The following is an 18,638-nucleotide window of genomic DNA, read 5'->3' on the forward strand; positions in this document are numbered from 1 at the left end:
CCATTACCTGCTGGCTCAGATACACATCCACATCCAGCAGGGCCATCTCAGACTGCACTGCTCCTGTATCCCAAATGCCAGCATCACAGGCTGGCTGGGGGACAGGAGCAGCACACTCAGTTCTGTTAACATGTACTGCTGTCATGAATTCAGAGCCAGCCAACTGAAACATTAACGATCTGGTAAACTACAGAAAGGAACCAGCTCACAGTGAGGTCTGCAGCACAATTGCTTGACTGTTTGGGATGATGAACACCCATAATTCCTCAAGATTCCAGCAGGAGGTGAGGGGTTTTGCACTTTTGTAATTCAAGTATGTCATTAAGAATAAAAGTATAGGAAAATACAAATCCCCATATCCAGCAGTCCAAATAGCAAAAAATATGAAAGAAATATGCTATATTAGGAGACAGTCACTGGCAGCAAAAATCATACAAAAAGGGTATTCAGATGAGCCACTGCACTGTCTGGTAATTCTTAGAAATGCTACAGAGGTGACTTGCCACACCAATTCCACCACAGACACCACCAGCACTTCCAGCTGAAAAACCACCTCAGCTTTTCTGAAAGGTTTTCTAAGAAATCTTTTTTTCTCTTCTAGCAAGCCATGACTCACTGCCCTCTATAGCACAGACAGCTACTAGATACAGAATCTTAAGTGCCAGAAAATGCTCCACTAGCTCACAGAGAGCGTTTCAAGTGGAAGCTTCAAAACGGCCTCCAGAACCACACTCGTGTTCAAAGGAGGTGCTAGAGAACACGGCCGTGTGAAATTTGGCAATACAGATTCATTGGCAGGAACGCGGAGGTTAGTTTTGGCTCACAGGAGATTCTCCACCCTGTAGTCTGCTTTGAACAGTTTTAATGAAAAACTCAAAGTGAGATTCAGCTGCAACCATCAGTTTTTATCTAAGGTTGGTCAAAAACAACAAAAAAATCTATTTCTGTATTTATAAGGTTGGAGGAGGTATGCATCCCTCTTTAGAAGAGACTGTATTTTAATTATCTTCGGAAGAGAAGGTAGCTGGGAGACTGATAATTCTCTCTCACATATGCATGTAGGCAACCAAAACAGCAATGTGGTGGAGGAGGAGGTGAATTAGTTAGTATATCATACAACCTGTAGCACTGGGCAGCAGACAAGCCTGTCCACTTTACTACTTCCAGAAGAAAAGTTAGTCACTCCTCCCACATATTTGTAGCAGCATAACAAGAAAATGCTGCTCTCTTCAGCTTGAATAGAAATTTATCTCGGACAAAAAAATCTACAGATGCCTCCAGAGGCGCTGAGGCCCAAATCATAGTTCTGCCTCTTGTATTTTAGAAAATCTCAGGCCTTGGAACACAAGTGGAAGGTGAACGAGATAAATCACAGAATGTCTTATTCTGACACGTGACAAGAGGAAGGAGAGAGAAAACCCGCTTGGGGATGGTGAGTAGGAATACAAGATAAGCAGGACAGCCAGGCTCCCCTCGATAAGCATGCAAGTGAGCTGCCTGCCCCTCCAGGATCTCCAAACACTTAAAAGGCAAGAGGTAGTTACAGGCCACTAGAACATTACAGGCCACTAGAACATTTTCCACCCAGAAGACCTCCAATTTAAAGGGAGGGTCCCCTGCACCCTAAAAAATGAAGGATATCTTGCTAACACAGACTACCAACATTTACTTTAAGTTTTCTGCTCCCTGTAAAACCAGAAAACACATACTTAGCTTCCACATACTCTTCCACAGACTACACTGAAAATGTCAGAAAACAGGACAAGCTAGCTTATAAATAATTGCAAAGCCCCTCCTGAAAAGGGCTGAGAGGGAGGTGGGATGAAAGCTTCCAGCCAGGAAAGCTGTGACTGCCAAGGAGCAGAACAGAATAAGGACAAGGACAGTGTGTGATATCCCAGCTCCATCTGTACACAGAAATGAAAGGCATTGAGGAAAATATCAGTGCGGCTTATGGCAGGCATTCCCAGGTGTGGGAAAATCCTCGGGGGAAGAACACCATCAACAGAAAATACAGCAGACCTTATAAGAGACAGCTGACGTGGCAGATCCTACAAAAGCTTGTCTGCAGTATCTGAGTGTCTTTTGTTCCCCAGCCCCGTTCTTTCACCTGGCAGCTCACAGATTAAAAGACCTGAGAGATGTTCCTGTCACAGAAGACTTTTCCTCAAAAGGCTCCTAAAAGGAGGAGGGACCAGGGTAATGCAGGGTCCACTACAGGGGATGCCTGGCAGTGGAAGCTTTACCCTTCTAATAACAACTCCCCTACTTTTCTGGAAATTCTCCCTAACCCTATCCCCTTGCTACCTGCAGAGTGATAACAAAGCCAACATTGTCCATCAAGTCTCAATCTGAAGTGACTCAGTTATTCTCAGGAGTTTTGTGTTCATTTTTTCAGCCTGGCATCCTAAGAAAACAAGGTTTATGTCATCATATTGCCTGTCATATGTCTTAACTGTTGGTCTCTTCCTATTAACTTTTGAATCACACCGTACTGGGGATACAGGGCTATGAGAGAAATTGAGTTTCTCAGATAGAAATTGAGTTTCTCTAAGATCGGCAAACCTGCCTTTGATTGGGCAGGGCAGAGACCCCAGTTCATGTCTCTGCTGAGAGAAAGGCTAAGAGCAGAGTCAGCACTTATCCCTGCTCTTGGGCCTATCCCAGGCAATCAGCACACGTGTGTCACCTGGCCGAACAGCACAGCTCATTCTGCTTCTTGTCCTGCTGGTAGGCAGAGGATGGGAAGGGGGGACGAGAGTGCTCTGTGGGGAGTGAGGTCAGGTGGGGGGCTGAGCTGGACTTCAATGGAGAAACACATCATCACAAGTCTGGCCTCATACTCAAGAAAACTTATTTTCTCTGCCAAATTGCCTGTAACTTCATGACACATCATCAAGGACAAATGACAATATTTATCAAGTACTCTCTGAATCCAGAACGTAGCCGCACACAAAACAGCAACCAGTTGGAGAGCTCATCCATTAGATTTGTTGCTGCAACTTTTTCTTCCCTTTTGCCTAAGCAATGGAAAAGTCATGTTGAAGTCAATTTACTTCCTAATGTCACCACTTTCTAGGTCTGCACAATTAATGCAGGGTTTCTTGAAACAAGTAGAAAGCATGTGATGAATCAAACGTGAGCACTTGGGAAACAGTGCTCCCACAAGACTGCAAGGCTTGGCTCTGGAGTCAGTTTGTGACATTGGTTACAAGCAGCTATACACCCCAAATGTGCTCTGCAGAGGCATTTTTCTGTATCTGTGTACTAACCAAAATACCCATTTTTAAGGAAGAGTGAAGGAACAAAAGAAATGTCCCTTTTTTGCTGTAGCACCACATGGTAAATTTCATTCGTCCTGTCCCAACTGCTTCTAGTGACAGTGGAGTGCTTGTCTGAATTTTTAACAGATGTTTCTAAGTACTCTTGTCCATTTCTCTCTCCTGAGGATTTCTGCAGTGGGATAGCTCTAGATAGTAATACAAGCAATCCTTGTAAGAGGCTCCGGGGATAAATCTGTAGACACTGCATCTAGGATGGGTGTGGGTATGGGTCCAAGCCTTATGAAACTTTGTAAATATTCTCTGAAGAATAGCAAGCTGGACTGACCATGCCTGCAGATGTTTTTGAGCTTACCAGCCCCACAGCAAAAAGCAAGACAGCTTACAGATAACTGCAACACTCCTGAAACAGTCCAAGAGCAGAATTTAAACTGAAATTTATAAAAGCAGGGGTATACTGGACCAGAACAGAATAATGCAAAGGATGATGTGTGATGGTGTAACTCAATTTCAATTCAAAATACCAAAGATGCTTCAAAGGGGACCAGTTGGGGCTGAGGCAGAATTTCCCAGATGTCAGGTTGCCCTTGGGAACAAGCACACTGGATTCACTTGACAGGTGTGAAGGTACTCAGAAGTAGTCAGTCACAACACAAATTGCTTTAAAAAAATAAAATCTCTGCTTTCATTTTTAAAGAAAGTGAGCATCTTGCGCTAACGCCTGGCAAGGAGGCAGTGACGTCTGCTTGAGTTTGTACACAGCCTGAAACAATCAGCTAAAACATGCTCATGGCTGCTAGTTTACATTATCGAAATGGAACCAGAGCTATTTAATTCTAAAATGAAATCTATTAAAGCTATTGTCAGTGTTTCACAGCAGCTGAAACTGTTTTTTTAAAAGGTCAGTCTACTAGCTAGAGAGTGAAAACAAGCAAGGCGGCTGTGCCAGCCCTTAAGACGTGGCTGCATCCTGCAGTCTGGTTTTGCATTCCCTTAAATGTCGGGCAAGAAGCAGCAGTGAGGTCCCAGCAGAGCCTGCCTGCCCTGCTAGCCACAGGGGACAGACAGAGGAGGCTCCACTCCAGCGGGGGACACACAACAGGGCAGCGGGAGCCGTGGGGTGAGCCCGCACGGGGCCCCCGTGCTGCCCCCACCACCGCACGCTGCACCCACGCCTTGCCGGGGCAGAGAAAGGGATGGCTGTAGAGGACACTACTTTTTTTTCAACCCATTCAGCTTTGTGGCCACTGTGTCATTCACAACAATACCACAGCCCTCCCCCAACCCCAGAAAACCCATAAAAACCCCAACCTAAGAACCACTTCCCCCACAACCAGCATAGCAGAGCCCCAAACACCCCCACTGCCAGCACAGGCCAAGCATTTGCTTGTCATCTTCTGTATTAGCATTTCTGTTAACCCCTTTTGTAAGATCATTTGACTCGGTTTCAAAATTCCTCCTTCTGAAAAACACTTGTTAAATATTGGCCCTGACTGCTGAACAAACTGATAGCTTGGTAGTCATAATCCACAAGATATATTTAGCCTCACAAACTCATCATCAATGGATCTTGAAAGCATTGTAGCCAACCGACTGGAAACCACATGCAATACAAACACATAATAGAACTTTTAATGTGCAAAGAGACTAAACAAAAAGATCCTTGACCTTCTTGCTTTCCCTTGCATACCATTATCCCCAGCGAGACAGCAAATGGAATGACGTGGAGAGCAACAGCTACCAACAAGCAACTTAGGAAGCCAATTTCTACAGTAGTTAAGCAGTTAATGACGTTAATCAGAATGATAACTTATTAAATTCTATATTTATGCAAATAGCATTTTGGCATATCGCATGGAGACCTGAGTAGTGGAGCTTGCCAGGGAAAGGTCCCAACATCTTTTATATTTACCATTTTGGGGTTTTTAATACCATGTAAAAGCGTCTGCAACAGTCGGTACATCAGACAAACCACACTTAAATAAAATGCTACAGTCATAAATTAATCTCCATTATTCCAAAAAGATTAATGAACAAATTGTTTAATTCTTAACCTTCATGAAGCAGAGATTAATCTCTGCAGCCACATCCAATCTCTGCCATTATCTTTTTAACAAGAAGATGACATTTCTTATAAACCTTCCTAAACAGGCAACAATTATTGAACAAAGAAAATAACAGGTACAACTCCCTCTCTCAGGGCTACAGTAGCCAGGGAATCTATAGCACACAAATGTAAAGTAACAGAGTAATTTATGACTGACATGAAAGGACATTATCTGTATGTAATGAGATAAATCAGAAAAAGTACAGCTTGGGGTAGGCAGAATTTACAGTTATCTTAGTTTTGTAAAACCAGTGTTGAAAACTTACTGTTTTCCAAGAGAAATAGCTGGGAACTTCTTGGGTCTGGGTCACATTTAAATTCAACAAGGATGGAAGAAGCAGGGGATTGGATGAAGAGCTATGAATTGCACTTTTAATTGCTTTCAAGATGTCAAAAAGAACATCAAGATGTGCTTATGCATGTAGTTTTCCGTTTTCTTAATACTGTTGTTTAATAGAATTAAATTCTGCACAGATTTTACCCATTCATTCAGTTCCTTCTCTATCTTCAGGAAAATGAGGTGAGAACCAATTCTGCAAGATGTGAAAAAGAGTAATTCGCCAATTGAAATTGTACCTCTGTTTTGAAAATCAGTAATATTGCTTATACACAAGCCCTAATTGTTGATTTATTTATGTACATATCTTGGTATCTGGGTACCTTTTCTTTGTTTGTGCAAACCTCACAACACGATGTTCAAATATCTCTGGAAAAAATAATTGCCTTTTTTCTCCCCTTTGGGTACAAATTTCTGTGTTTTAAATGAATGTGCAGGTTTCCTGTTGCTGCTTGAAGCCTTCATTTCAAAATACCAACTAATTGTAGGTTTAATTAAAACAGAGTGGTTTATATCACAAACATATCTTTTTTTTACAGCATATATCTTCTTTACCTTAATGTGATTGCTGGCTATTAAGAGAAAAAGGATTTTTTTTTTTAATTTTAATGAAATAATTCAAAGTTTTACAGCAACTCACTTTATAGAGTGAACTTATGCAAGCACCGAAGCCTTTCCAGAGAAAACAGGATTCTCCGCACCTCCCTCTGGCTTTTCTCCCTACTGAATGCCGTGGCCTTCACTCAACCAAAGGAAATGAAAGACAGACTGAGACAACAGCATCACGTGGGTGAAGGTCAGATTGATTTTCAGCTGTGTGGTGCTATTTTATCACCCTCAGGACAAAAGTTAAGCCCTTCATTTTTTTTCATGTCTGCTTTAACAGAGCAACTTTTTTTTTCCCCTGAAATTTTGGTTGGGGTCCATACCACTAAAATTATCAAGGATAGCCTAATTTAAAACATTTGTGAAGACTTTCCATCATCACAGTAAAATGCAGAGCAGCCCACACACCACAGCATTTCCATGAGTTTTCTCTATTCCCTGTATACAAACAGCGGCTCCTTGAAACTACTGAGGTTTCTGCAGTGACATTCACTGACAGCAAAGCAGACTGGAATGCAGCTGCTGGCTGTTCGCGATGATCCTGGGCACAGAAGAAGAGCAGTTGCTATCTCAAAAGGGGCAAGTTCACAAATTGTTTTTTCTCCCCATCCTCCCTTCCTTTCCTCTCCTCCCTGCTTGGAGAGGCCAAGCTCTCCGAGAGCTGACCCTCCCGCCTGTCACTCGGCAATCCAGACATGGACAGCCAATTACTGTGGCAGCCTCTGGAAAAACACGGAGTTTTGCTAACTCCAACTGCACTTTTCCCAACTCCAATACCATTTACAAAATCACTGTCCCCCAACTTGCTGTAAGAATTGGCTCTCCTCATTTGTCTTCTAATTGAGAGAGATTCTCCCCTAAGTAATAACGTTCTTTTCAATACAGTCAATTTTTATCTAGTTGTGTCTTCAAAACTGAACTGATTAACCTAAAATGAAACATTTTGTACATCATAGATACATATTTGCATACCCAGTTATTGAGAGAAAGCATCTTCCCTCCCATTTCCAGTTTTCTGAAAGACATAAAACTCAGTATTCTCTCATTTAAGCTATGAGACAAGAATTTCCTACTCACTTTCATTTCCTTTTGTTCTGAATCTTGGGTTGAATTTGTCTTATTTTGTGTGAAGAGTGCAACAGCATCATGACTGCCTCCTAAAGATGACAGTTCATCCTCCATAAAAAGCAAGGAATACTATCTGCTTTATTTATATGTATCAGAAGCCCTGGTCCAAATCAAACCCAGTTACCCTTGATACCATTGAAACATCTTGAAATACAATTCCTACATGAAACAGCTCTTGTAAAACAAACCACAACAAGTGTCTGTAAGAGAGGAAGGAGTAGTGACGGGCTGTAAGGTGACATCAAGCAGCTATCCAGGTTGGATCTGGATGCAGTCTGAATGCAAATTAAATAAATTGCTAGGTTTTGTGAACCAAGATTTGACTAGCACGTCTTTAGTTCATCTGAACCTAGCTGAGTCTGCCTCTGAAGCAGCACACGGAGCAGCATGATTTCTCACAGCACCACAAGGAGATCTGCAGTCTCCAGACCCCAGGATGGTTCAAGCAAGGCTCTGCATCTGCACAGAGCTCCAAGGAAGAGCCAGCTCTGGGACAATGGACAAGAGAGCAACTGCAGCTGAGTCAAGGAGAAACCAGTAACACAGCAAGGTGTAACTTTAATGTATAAACCGTGAAATGGCTCGGTTACATGCGGGGCTGGGAAAGGGCAAATGCCACCACAGCATAGGGAAGAGGACTGTTGAGAACAAGATGCAAAATGGCACAGCCCAGAAAGGAGCAAGCAAGGAAAAAGCCTTCGAGGCGCGACCACAGGGACACATGCGCAGGCAACAGGGAGAGGAAAGGGCAGAGAGCGGCCACCCCAAGCACACAGCCAGAACACAAAAAAGCACAACACCAAATGATGCAGAGACAGACCACAAGCTAAGCACTACCATAAATAACTGTCCTAGATGCATGATGAATTTTTTGGCTGGTTTTGGCTTGGTTGGTTGCTATGGTTGATTGATGCAGATTGAACAATGTACTTCAAACCTGCTTACGCTACACTTGGAGTCCAGTAAATTACCTCTATTCGGTTTTGTTCAAAGAAAATAAACACAGGTGTGTGTATTTATATTTCTGTAGACCACGAGTATATAAAGGGAATTTACTCTGCTTCCGTCTTTCCAAATTTTCTAATGAATAATTAGTAGATGTAGATTTCTAAAATGACCATTTAGTATAAATTATATCAAATCTCATTTATTTTAAGAGATATCATTAAGTGCAAAGTCTGCATGAGTGAACTGAGTTCACTGTAGAGGAAATGACTGGGAATTATGTTCAAAAATCTATTCAAATGTTTAATGTAACAGATTCCCTGGAGAAGACAAAAGCAATGGGCTTCTTCAGCCTTTCCTTATGGTCTCCTTAGCAAGCATAACAGTAATTGAGTAGCAACAAAAAGAGGAGCCAAAAAGTCTTTCACCCTTATGGCTGAGAACAATTTTTAAGGAAGCCTAAGGAAGAGATGGACCCACACTCCAAAACAGTGATGCTTTCAAGAGGAAGCTCACCCCCACCATTACAGATGTCAGTAGCAACAAAACCCACCTGGATTAAAGACCTTGGCTCTCCCACCAATTTCATGCATGTCATTAGGCAAATCAGTGTAGCCACAGTAATTTTCAAACAAAATAACTCAAGCTATTAATGGGGAAGGTCTTGAATTCTCCCCCAAATGCTGACCTCTCGTTCCCCTCATGTTGACATAAGGCTTGTGCAGCTCCATAAGGCACCAGATCTGGGAGCTGCACCAACTAAAAATCAATCCCTTTAATTGTCAGCAATGTCAGCTCCCAAAGACAACACAAACCTTTTACCAGCGTAAGGCAGGAGATGGAAGGGAGGAAGGAAGTAGTCCAGTAGCAGTCAAAACTTAAGCCAAATTAGAATGACAACTTTTTAATTCCATGATGATAAAAATAACAATTCCTTGTGTCAGGAAGGGGTTGCTAGTCAGAATGTTTAAAGACTACAAGGTGCTCAAACGCCCTACAAAGTATTCAGTGTGAACAGACCAAGTACCTTGAAAATGCCAAATCAATTTTTCATTAGTTAAGACAATGAAAACTGCTTGTAATAAGCAAGATGTTGGAATAATATTACCTGTATTTACATGTAATTTAACTTAAATTTCTACTGAGTTATTTACAACAATTTTAAATTTAATATGAAATTATGAATTTCACCCTACTATTAAAAGCACCTATTAAAATTACTTAAGTGAAACAGCATTCAATACATACATACTTGTTGCCAAAGCTTTGAAGAAAGTCAGAAGCTGCTTAGACCTCTGACGGAGGTCCTCTGATGTGCAAGCCCAGCTTGGAGAGCAACAGCCTCTCCAGCAGGTGCAGGGAAAATGTGTCCCTTATTCAGTTTATTTGAGTGGTTCAGTCCAATACACAGTTTGTGAGAACAGAGGAGCTGCTTGGCAGATGATCCCTAGTTTGCTTCTTGCCAGCCTACGGCAAAGAAAGGCGTGAGACGCCCACAGACCACACAGGCACCCAGCTGAAGTTGTCCCCGGGAGGATGCACACCTGGGTGGGTCCCTGCTGCTCCCACGGGACAGGGGTGCGCGCTGCCGGCCATTCCCCAGGAGCCCGCGCCGCCCTCCCGCTGGCCGGCACTCGAGGCAGGAGCCCAGACTCCTGCACCCAGGGGCCACGCGGAGATGCTCCAGCGAGCGCTCCCAAAGCCAGCCAGCTGAAGAGGACCAACCCATGCTGGCACATTTCCCTAAAGCCAGCCGGCACCAGGGGGTGGAGGCTGCTTTCTGGCTTCCCCAAGCCTGGAGCACAGTTAATAACATGCCAGCTGTATCTGCAGACAAGCCAAGTTTAATGAGGCTACAACAAAAGCATTCAAATATGCACTACAGAACTTCTGTAGGGATTTTTTTCTAGAGCTTGTTTTCAAAAAATGAAAGATTGGAATTCTTGACAATGTTTGTACACACACTTCCTTCGTTTTTAATTGATTTTTTTTTATAATTATATGCCACAAATTCAAAGAAATCAACATTAGAAAGACTTGTTTAATCCCACTACTTCCAACAGCAAAATTATGCTGTGTGATGAGTGCTTGAAATGCACTGCTGGTTGCTTTTTTCTTAATAAACATTGAAGTCTTAATTGTTTTTCCCCTACATGGCCAGACACCATCTTTTTGTCCGCCAGGTCTTCACACTAGGACAAGTCCTATTCCTCACCTCCTGCTCGGGAGCCAGGACAGACATGCCAACGTGACCACTGGCACAAGTGATGGAGGAGATAGCTGACCCCCTCACTCTCCTATCAGCCATGCCTCACCACATCCGTCTCTAACTCTGGGTCAAGGTACACGAGGTATCAATAAGAGCATTGCAAACAGGGATTTAGAGACAGTGGAGGGAGCAGCAAAAGAAGTCTGCTTGGGCATGAGGGGATGGAGGAGGTAGAAGAGGGGCAATCGCTCGCTGTCTCCTTCACCAGAAAAACCAGAGAGTATCAAATGAAAGCAGGTGACAAAACTGAAGTGAACAAAAGGTGATGCTTTCCCCCATGTGTAGCTGAACTCTGGGTCCCCACCACAGCAAAATCTAACTGCACTTCAAAATGGAAGTTTATGGAAGAAGATTGTCTGAATAATTTGACTAAAAAGCATCATAAACTGCTCAGAATTAGTTTGTTGACAGCTAGGAAAACATTCTGGGGAAACAGCACGATGGGACCATCAGGCTGGCTCTGTACGGCCATCCTTATATGAAGAGCACTTACCCAACTGTCTGCAAAGGGATAGAGGAAGAAATCAGGAAAAACCCCACAGTCTCGGTGCATCTCTTTTACACTGCCTACATTTGCAGTCTGAAGATCTCAATGGCTCTGAATCTGCCAAGGCTGTTGATATGGCCAACGGTTTTGTCCCTCAACAACCCACAGGAAGGCAATGTGTGCCCTTCAGCAGCGTCCTAGCCAGAAATAATCTATGCTTTTGTCCATCTGAGACAGGACGACCCCAGCACATCCTCCACCCAGCTCTCTAAGGCTTTATTAAAGGCCACTTTATAACAAGCACATATCTATTGTAGTCCCCAAGCTACCCTCACTGCAGTTCTGAATTGAGTTTCATAAACTGGGTTTTGTCTACAACCCCCTGAATACTGGGACCTGCTTATAGCGACACGGATCCTCCTTCCTGCAGGCACAGCTGCTCTTGTAGCACTCAGCAAGCTCCAGCCTGGGAAGGAACCCTTTCCACTGAAACCCCTCTGTCCTCTTTTTTTTTTTTTTTTTTAAAACCCATTTATTATTTACTTAGATTTCTGTATGCTGAGAAACAAACCTGCCCTATGTAGACCCCAACAGTCCTCCCTCTGCTGTACCATGGCAATGGATTACCCTTGCAAACAGAAATCCGAAGCAGGAGGAGAAGGGGAGCTGGAGCTCTGTCACCCCTGGTGCCCCAGAAGGACTGTGTGAGGCCTGAGCTGGTGCAGGGGGATCTGGGCAGGCTCTGGCTTCCAAATGCAGCTCCTGCTGCACACAGGAGCTCTCCTGGCCAGCACCCGGCACGGCTCTTGCTTCACAGCATTTGGGGTGCTCCAGTCCCTGTGCATCTCTCTGTTGCAGATGCAGCAAAGGAGAAGAGACTGGCTTCTCAGCCAGCCAGGGGCAACCTATTCAAGATATCCAAAGGACACGTTTCCTTTAAGAGGCCTCATTTGAAACATGTACCCACTTTCTCTTTTATCCATTTCCATGCATACCTGTGCTTATTTTGCAAACTACTTTTTGAACTAGATAAAAGCAGATAAAAGAACTCAATTAAAGTAGCAAGTATGAAAGAGTCCCTTGCCAATACAAGCAGGCTAACTTGTCATCCTCAGCTCCTCACTGGGCCATATGTTTAAAAATGACAAGGAAAATGGTCTTTCTGTGTGAAAAACATATGCTGCTTGAGGAAAGACATCATCATTGCTAAGAAATTTTGTGCAGCCTCAGAATGCATAGCATCCACAGTGACCGCTGGCTACATGGGGGCTGAGAAAGGGGTGGAGAGAGCTCATTACCTCCCTCCTGCCAGGGGTTTTGGTAACATGCAACCAAGCTGCCCACAGCCATGCTGGCAGCGCTCCTATCTGCACACGCAGTGCCTGGTGCTGCCTCCCTTGCCACTATTCCCAGGGGGACCGGCACAAAGGTGGCCGTGGCGATTTGCAGGGGATGGCGCCCGGCGCACTGGCACACTCTTATCAGCGAGCACATTGCCCAGCTTCGCGCGCCGGCTCCCGCGCGGCTGCGGATCTGCCGTGGGCTCACCGCCGACCGCGCTCTGGGACACCCTCCATGAGGCCACACAGCAAACACCCAGCTGGGTGCTTATGGCCAGCAGGCACGGTTTGAAATTCGCATGTCCCCCCACCACAAATCCTTACAGGCACTGGCATGCCTGTCAAATCCAGGAGAGCCCGAGAAATGAGTGCTGAGGCTCAGCCCCACTAACACTTCGCCGTGCCGAGGGGCTGAACACGGGGCCGCGTGCCCTGGGCACAGCCCGGGGTCTCACCTACCTTTGCCTGTGGATGACCCTCCAAGCTGATGGGTAAGCAGCACTGTTAGGGAGCACAACACTTGGCACAACTTTGTCAAACATACGCAATATGTGACACACTACACTAAAGCACATTTGCCATGTGTGGGGGCAGAGCCAGCGCCGGTGCCTCAGCACACTCTGCACGGGATGCGCTGTGAAACCTCAGCACGGCCAGGGGCACTGTAGGCTCTGTTTGACGTGAAATTTGCAGCTGTGCTTCTGCTTGTCTTCAGATCCCAATTCAGATGTGGGAATGTGCTTTATGTTCTACAAGATAAATACGTATTTCACTGAGCACCTGCAGAGAAAGCCAGTCAGCACGGCTCCTGATCAGCACACTGATTTTCTGGCACGTGCAAGCAGAAGTCCTAGAAAAAGCCTCTTTGCAGGCTGGTTGGGAACCTCCAGTAAAACTCAAACATCACCTGTGTGGTGACAGCAGTCAGGGCAGTCAGACCTCAGACCACCCAGCCACGTGTACCCCTACAACAATGTGGGGTTTCAGAGATCTCAGCACAGAGGGCATGAATACTGACTGCGGGGAGATGTGCAGCACCTGGACACTGTGGCCAAGGCAGCTGCCAAGCTCTGGGGAGCTCTGTGCTGTCCCTGCACCTGGAGAGGGTATGTCTGTGACAAACTAAGGACAGGAATCTGCACTTGGAGCCCTCCAGGTAATTGACAATAAAAACACTGCCCCGGTGCCCATTTTCAGATCTAGACAGCAAGAACTGAGGACTCCAGGGAAAATCCATGTTTTTACAGTTTGTGATATTACTGAGCTTTTCTGGCCAATTTTAAAACACTACTATGACCTCTGGAAAGAAGGGAAACTGCATTTCAGCACGACAACGCAGAAAAGAACAAAAAAAAGGAAACTTGTTATTTTTTTAAGCTTGAAACACTAGTCAGGTTAAGAGAAAGGAGCAGAATTCTGGCAAGGACAAGAGCACTCAGACTGAGTCACAACACAGTAATTAGGGCCACTAGGTCATTAGAGACACAGCTGTATAAACTAGGTGTATAATTAAGTTTCCACACTGCTTTTTCACAACTGTATTTCAGTTTCTTTTGTGGAGGACAATCAGTAATTCATTAATTTAAAGACATAACAACAGCAGCAGCAAAAAGAGAGAAAAATCTCTGACTTGCCAATCAGGTGCAACCAAAGATTACAATTTTGGGAAGGGCTAATTTTGGAAATGTATATAAGACATCTCTCTTTGTCAGTGGGAAGTAGAAAGTGCCACCTGACAAAAACATTCATGAGACATTGTCACTTGTTGACAAGCTGCTGTATGTGTGTTTCTGGATAAGCATCCCGCAAATACGGTTGCATGGCAATTAAAATACTTGTAGCAGGTGAAATAAAAGAAAATGCAAAATTATACACTAGCATGAAACAGTTACAGTACCTCGTTTCAAACGTAAGCCTAGTGTACAAGTTACAGGGCATTTAAAAGGAGCAACTGCAAGACTTTAATTATAAACTAGTTCCTACCGTACAGTAGTTTAGAAAAATCAGCTGCTTCCAAGCTGGCAATATCCATATATAGCTCTGCTGCTGTTTGAAACAGACAACCTGTAAAGTTATCAACAACAGAAGAGGACCTCATGAAATGCTCAGAGACCCCGCCAAAACCTACTTCTGTCCACTTCATTGATGTGTTAATTTGCTTTAAAACACTCTACATTCACTTGAGAATCTGAAGAAATAAGTTTACCTGAGACTATTCTGACCCATGGAGGAAAGGGGTGGAGGAAGCAAAAATAACACAATAAAATACTGGAGCTAAACTCAGACTAATGCAGGTGGATTAAAACACACAAGCAGAATGACAAAGCTTGTGACATTCTAGACACTTTTTATCTGACAACAAACCACTTGGCACCAGCCACCAGACAATGATATATCACAGAATAGCTGCTTGATGTAGGGAGCCTCTGGTGCTTGTTGTAGGACACAGTTAAGTTGTAAATCCATGTGTAGTTCTTTACTCTTGTCACTAACACTGTAAGATAGCATCATGCTACACCTACACTGTAACAGCAGCATGCAAAAACACATATGAAAAAGGCCGCATGTCATGCCAATGGCAATTATTTAGTCCTCTCTAGTTTAGAGGATATGGGATACCAGTGAGTTGTAAAGTAATTTTAAAAGCTTAACACAGCCAGTGTATACACTAGGTGTTTTTATTTGTTCTCAGACTATTTTTCAAGATGCTGCTGTTTAAGGCACTGCTTCCAGGACTGCTGCAGGAGAATTCATTTGTGGGAGCAAGCTGGGAGACAAGGGAAGACATAGCCAGTAAGGAAATGTGATGTTCTTTTGGTACAAGCTGCCCCCATTTAGGCCCTTTTCAGATCCCCGTAGACACTGGGAACCTACAACCTGCAATCACAGACATCAGTCATGAGCAAAAGGCATAAAAGGCACCTAATTCTGTCAGAAGGAGAACATCTCTACTACACTGACATCAAAAGGAATGCCATGCACCTATGCTACCAGAGATGTCTAGATTTCAGCAGTGTTTTGTCCTCAAAGAAACAAGTCTGAAATACATGAAAAAGCAAGGGGGGGAATGGCTGTTTGTTACTTCCTTACATGTCAAAGCAGCTGCATTGAAACTGTATTATAACTTCAGCACTCTGTAATGAATTTCTAAGGGATTCCAGTGAAATAGATGGTTTATCCTGTTCTTTGGAGTGATCTCCTGTAATCCTGCAACACTCCTGAGCTACAATACCTTCCTAACTTCAGTATCCCAAAGGAAGTCATTAGTTATGTTGTATTATCAGCCTGGTGATATTATTACTACAAATATTACCTGTATTGATCTGGAGCCATGTAGACATGACTGAAAGCCCTGCTTCAGATTAAGACATGAAAATCTAGCCTGCCAAGAGGTCAGGCACTGCATTACAACCTCGGGTGCGTCAGGCAGGCATCACAGGCAAAAGGAGTGCAGGGTAACTAAGGACACAGGCAAATAGCTCTTTTTGTAGGGTAAAATATTTAAATATAACACACTTTCTAAGGAGGTCTTAGATTTTCACCCAGGTGGTGCAAGTCTTTTTAGCTGAACTGGACAAAGACACACATTTTGCATGTTTTCCTCAAAATTCCTCATGGTTATCAGACCATGTATCAAACTGGTGTATCTGAAAGGGTTGTTTTTACCTCAAGATGAGGTATGTGAATATCAAGCAATATTCCAGATTGTCTTCATGGAAACATTCTCATTCCAAAATATATGAGTGCAATCTTCCTATTTACTTAAAATCACTTCAGGACACTGGATTAAACTAAATAGGAAACAGATACTCTTGTTCTGGAACAAGGATTGTCCTCACATGGAGACTTATTTCATGTATATGCGGATAGTTATATGGTGCCTTTTTGGGACAAAATGTCTTTGTAAATCATCAGCACATGTGAAGACAGTAAAAGAAGACAAAATTATGCTACCTGCAATCAAGAAGAGCAATGGGAATACTGACAAATTATTTTGATATATCCCTAAAAATATAATTTATTTTTCTTAGTCTCACTAACAGAATACTACACTGAGGGTAAAAAAAACCTGAGGTGTGAAAACACTGAATTTACATGAATAGAATCTCTAGGTTGCTATGTTTTAATGCAGATTTGCCTCTGGAAAAAAATTGCTCCTTTTCATAGCACTGCTGTCACCTGTCATAACCTTACGTTCCTCCTCTGGAGTCCCCATCAGCAGTGCCTGCTCCACTCTGCCAGTTGTGCCATTACAGCTGTTTGGGGACCACACAGGGAGCCAGAACCAAGCAGACATTTGGGCTAAAAAGAGCCTCCTTTTGGGGGGCTCACCCCCAGCACCATGAGCAGCTGTCCCAGCACAACTGAGGAGACCAGGCAGCGATGGAGCAGCAGCTGCCCAGGGCGCTTCTCCCTTGAAAATGACCAGTGTCCACACGGGCTGTGCCCTTTGCCTTCCAGTTTGAAAAACATGGGGTTTTCTGAATAGGAAGTTACATCCTCTTGCTTACTCCCCCGCAGCAGAGTGCCATGTGCAGAAGTCTCAGGCCAGTGCCGTGGCTGCCAGCTGGCTGGGAAATTACCCGGCAAGAGGTGGCCTTTCGATTTTACACACTTTCAAGTTTGCAGCCTGTGTAGGGCTTAAATGAGAGTGCAGAGGAAGGAGCCCTGGGGGCAGGCTTAGGACTGCAATCCCTATCCAACTGCAGGCTGGGGAAAAGCCCCAACATGCCTCTGTCCTTCCTCCCAGCAAGCAGATGGGAATGAAAGCAGGGGGTCCTCTCCTCTGCAAGCCAGAGTGAGACAAGGGAGAGTGCTCTTGGGGTGGGAGTCAGACCAAGCCAAAGCCTCCACCTGACCCTCCCTCCCTTGCTGTATTCCACTCCTTGTATTTTTCTTTGCTGAGCATCATTTTACTTATGCCCAAAAAGGAGAGCAGAAAACATAGACTAATTACAAAACATATTAAGTGGCCAGTAGGAATATGCACTCAGGGGAAAGATGATGGGATACTGCTGCACCGGAGGAGAAACTAACCCTCCTGCCTTCTGCCAGCCTTGACCTACCCGTCTGCCATAACGGCAACTGCCTAAAAATAATTTAAATTAGTGTGGAGGGAAAAGTGATGGCAGAGTATTCAACTCTGGGAAGGTGAAAGATAAGAATCTCTGATTTAAATACATATGAACATATTCTGTGCTCCCCCTCCTAAGATTTTATTTAATCTTTCATAAAATCTGCAAAGCTTTTTGCTACCCCTGTAAATTGGCTTAGCGTGCTCCGCTGAGTACCTGCTGCTACTGCCGGCCATGCAGAGGCAGCCCTGGAAAAGCAAGGTATGTTGCAATTGTTCACACCGGTGCTCTGAGCTTGTTCTTACTTTACAAAAAGTAAAATCAAGATCAGCGTAGGCTGATGCCATCCTCACTTCCATAAAATTCAAAAGGCAATGTAATAATAACCTAGGGAGAATGCTGTATTTTTAGGGTGGGATTACAGAACTCGCACTATGAATTTTAATCTCAGGAATCATCATGTACTTTTACAGGGTTCAGAGGCCTTTTTTCCTGGGAGTTTTGCACATTTCAGTCATTTAACTTTTTTAATCTTCCCACATTTGGAGTGAGAGGGAAAAATACCTGCCTGAAACTTTTAGCATTAAAAAACCCCACAACATTTTTGTCTAACGTAATTACTGACAGATTCCAATTGGAAAGCTGTTGCTTTTATTTTAATTTTATTAAAGGAGTGAACAAAGGCTACCCAAGGCACCACAATAAAATTACATTAACTGTAAAATTACATTATTAATTCTTTAATCTCACTTGAGGCCTCAAGCTGTTGCTATGTCCAATTACCCAGCTAACCACCTGTCAGAACTGTACAGCTAGTTTAACATTACCTCCAGGACAGTTGTGTGCCCTGTGTTCAGTCAGGTCTGCCAGTGAATCGAAGTCCTGCTGACAGTTATCACAGGTGTAAATTGACTCATCCTCCATGTCTTCATCTTCCTCATTTCTCTCTTCCTGGCTCGTCACACTGTTCCTCTCTTCCAGGGCCCGGCTGTCCTTCGCTTCGCTCTCCAGCTCTCCTCCCAGGCCACCTGCCAATAGCAAGAACATCCTCTAAGTTTGAGAA

General features: G+C 43.9%; 1 protein-coding gene across 2 annotated transcripts in view; it reads right to left on the reverse strand.

Moving 5' to 3' along the window:
* Positions 1–18,638, reverse strand: part of ZNF423 (zinc finger protein 423) — a 228,491-nt gene that overhangs the window by 142,010 nt on the left and 67,843 nt on the right. The window contains exons 3-4 of one of the 2 annotated variants that reach the window (XM_082289945.1): positions 18,403–18,603; positions 14,484–14,564 (exon numbers count right to left, since the gene is read on the reverse strand). In XM_082289945.1, the coding sequence (XP_082146071.1) occupies positions 14,484–14,564; positions 18,403–18,603 (282 nt within the window). The remainder of the gene's footprint in view (positions 1–14,483; positions 14,565–18,402; positions 18,604–18,638) is intronic. The other variant, XM_082289946.1, reaches the window with a different exon arrangement.

This window comes from Coloeus monedula (assembly GCF_965178545.1).
Source record: "Coloeus monedula genome assembly, chromosome: 13".
Lineage (NCBI taxonomy): Eukaryota > Metazoa > Chordata > Aves > Passeriformes > Corvidae > Coloeus > Coloeus monedula.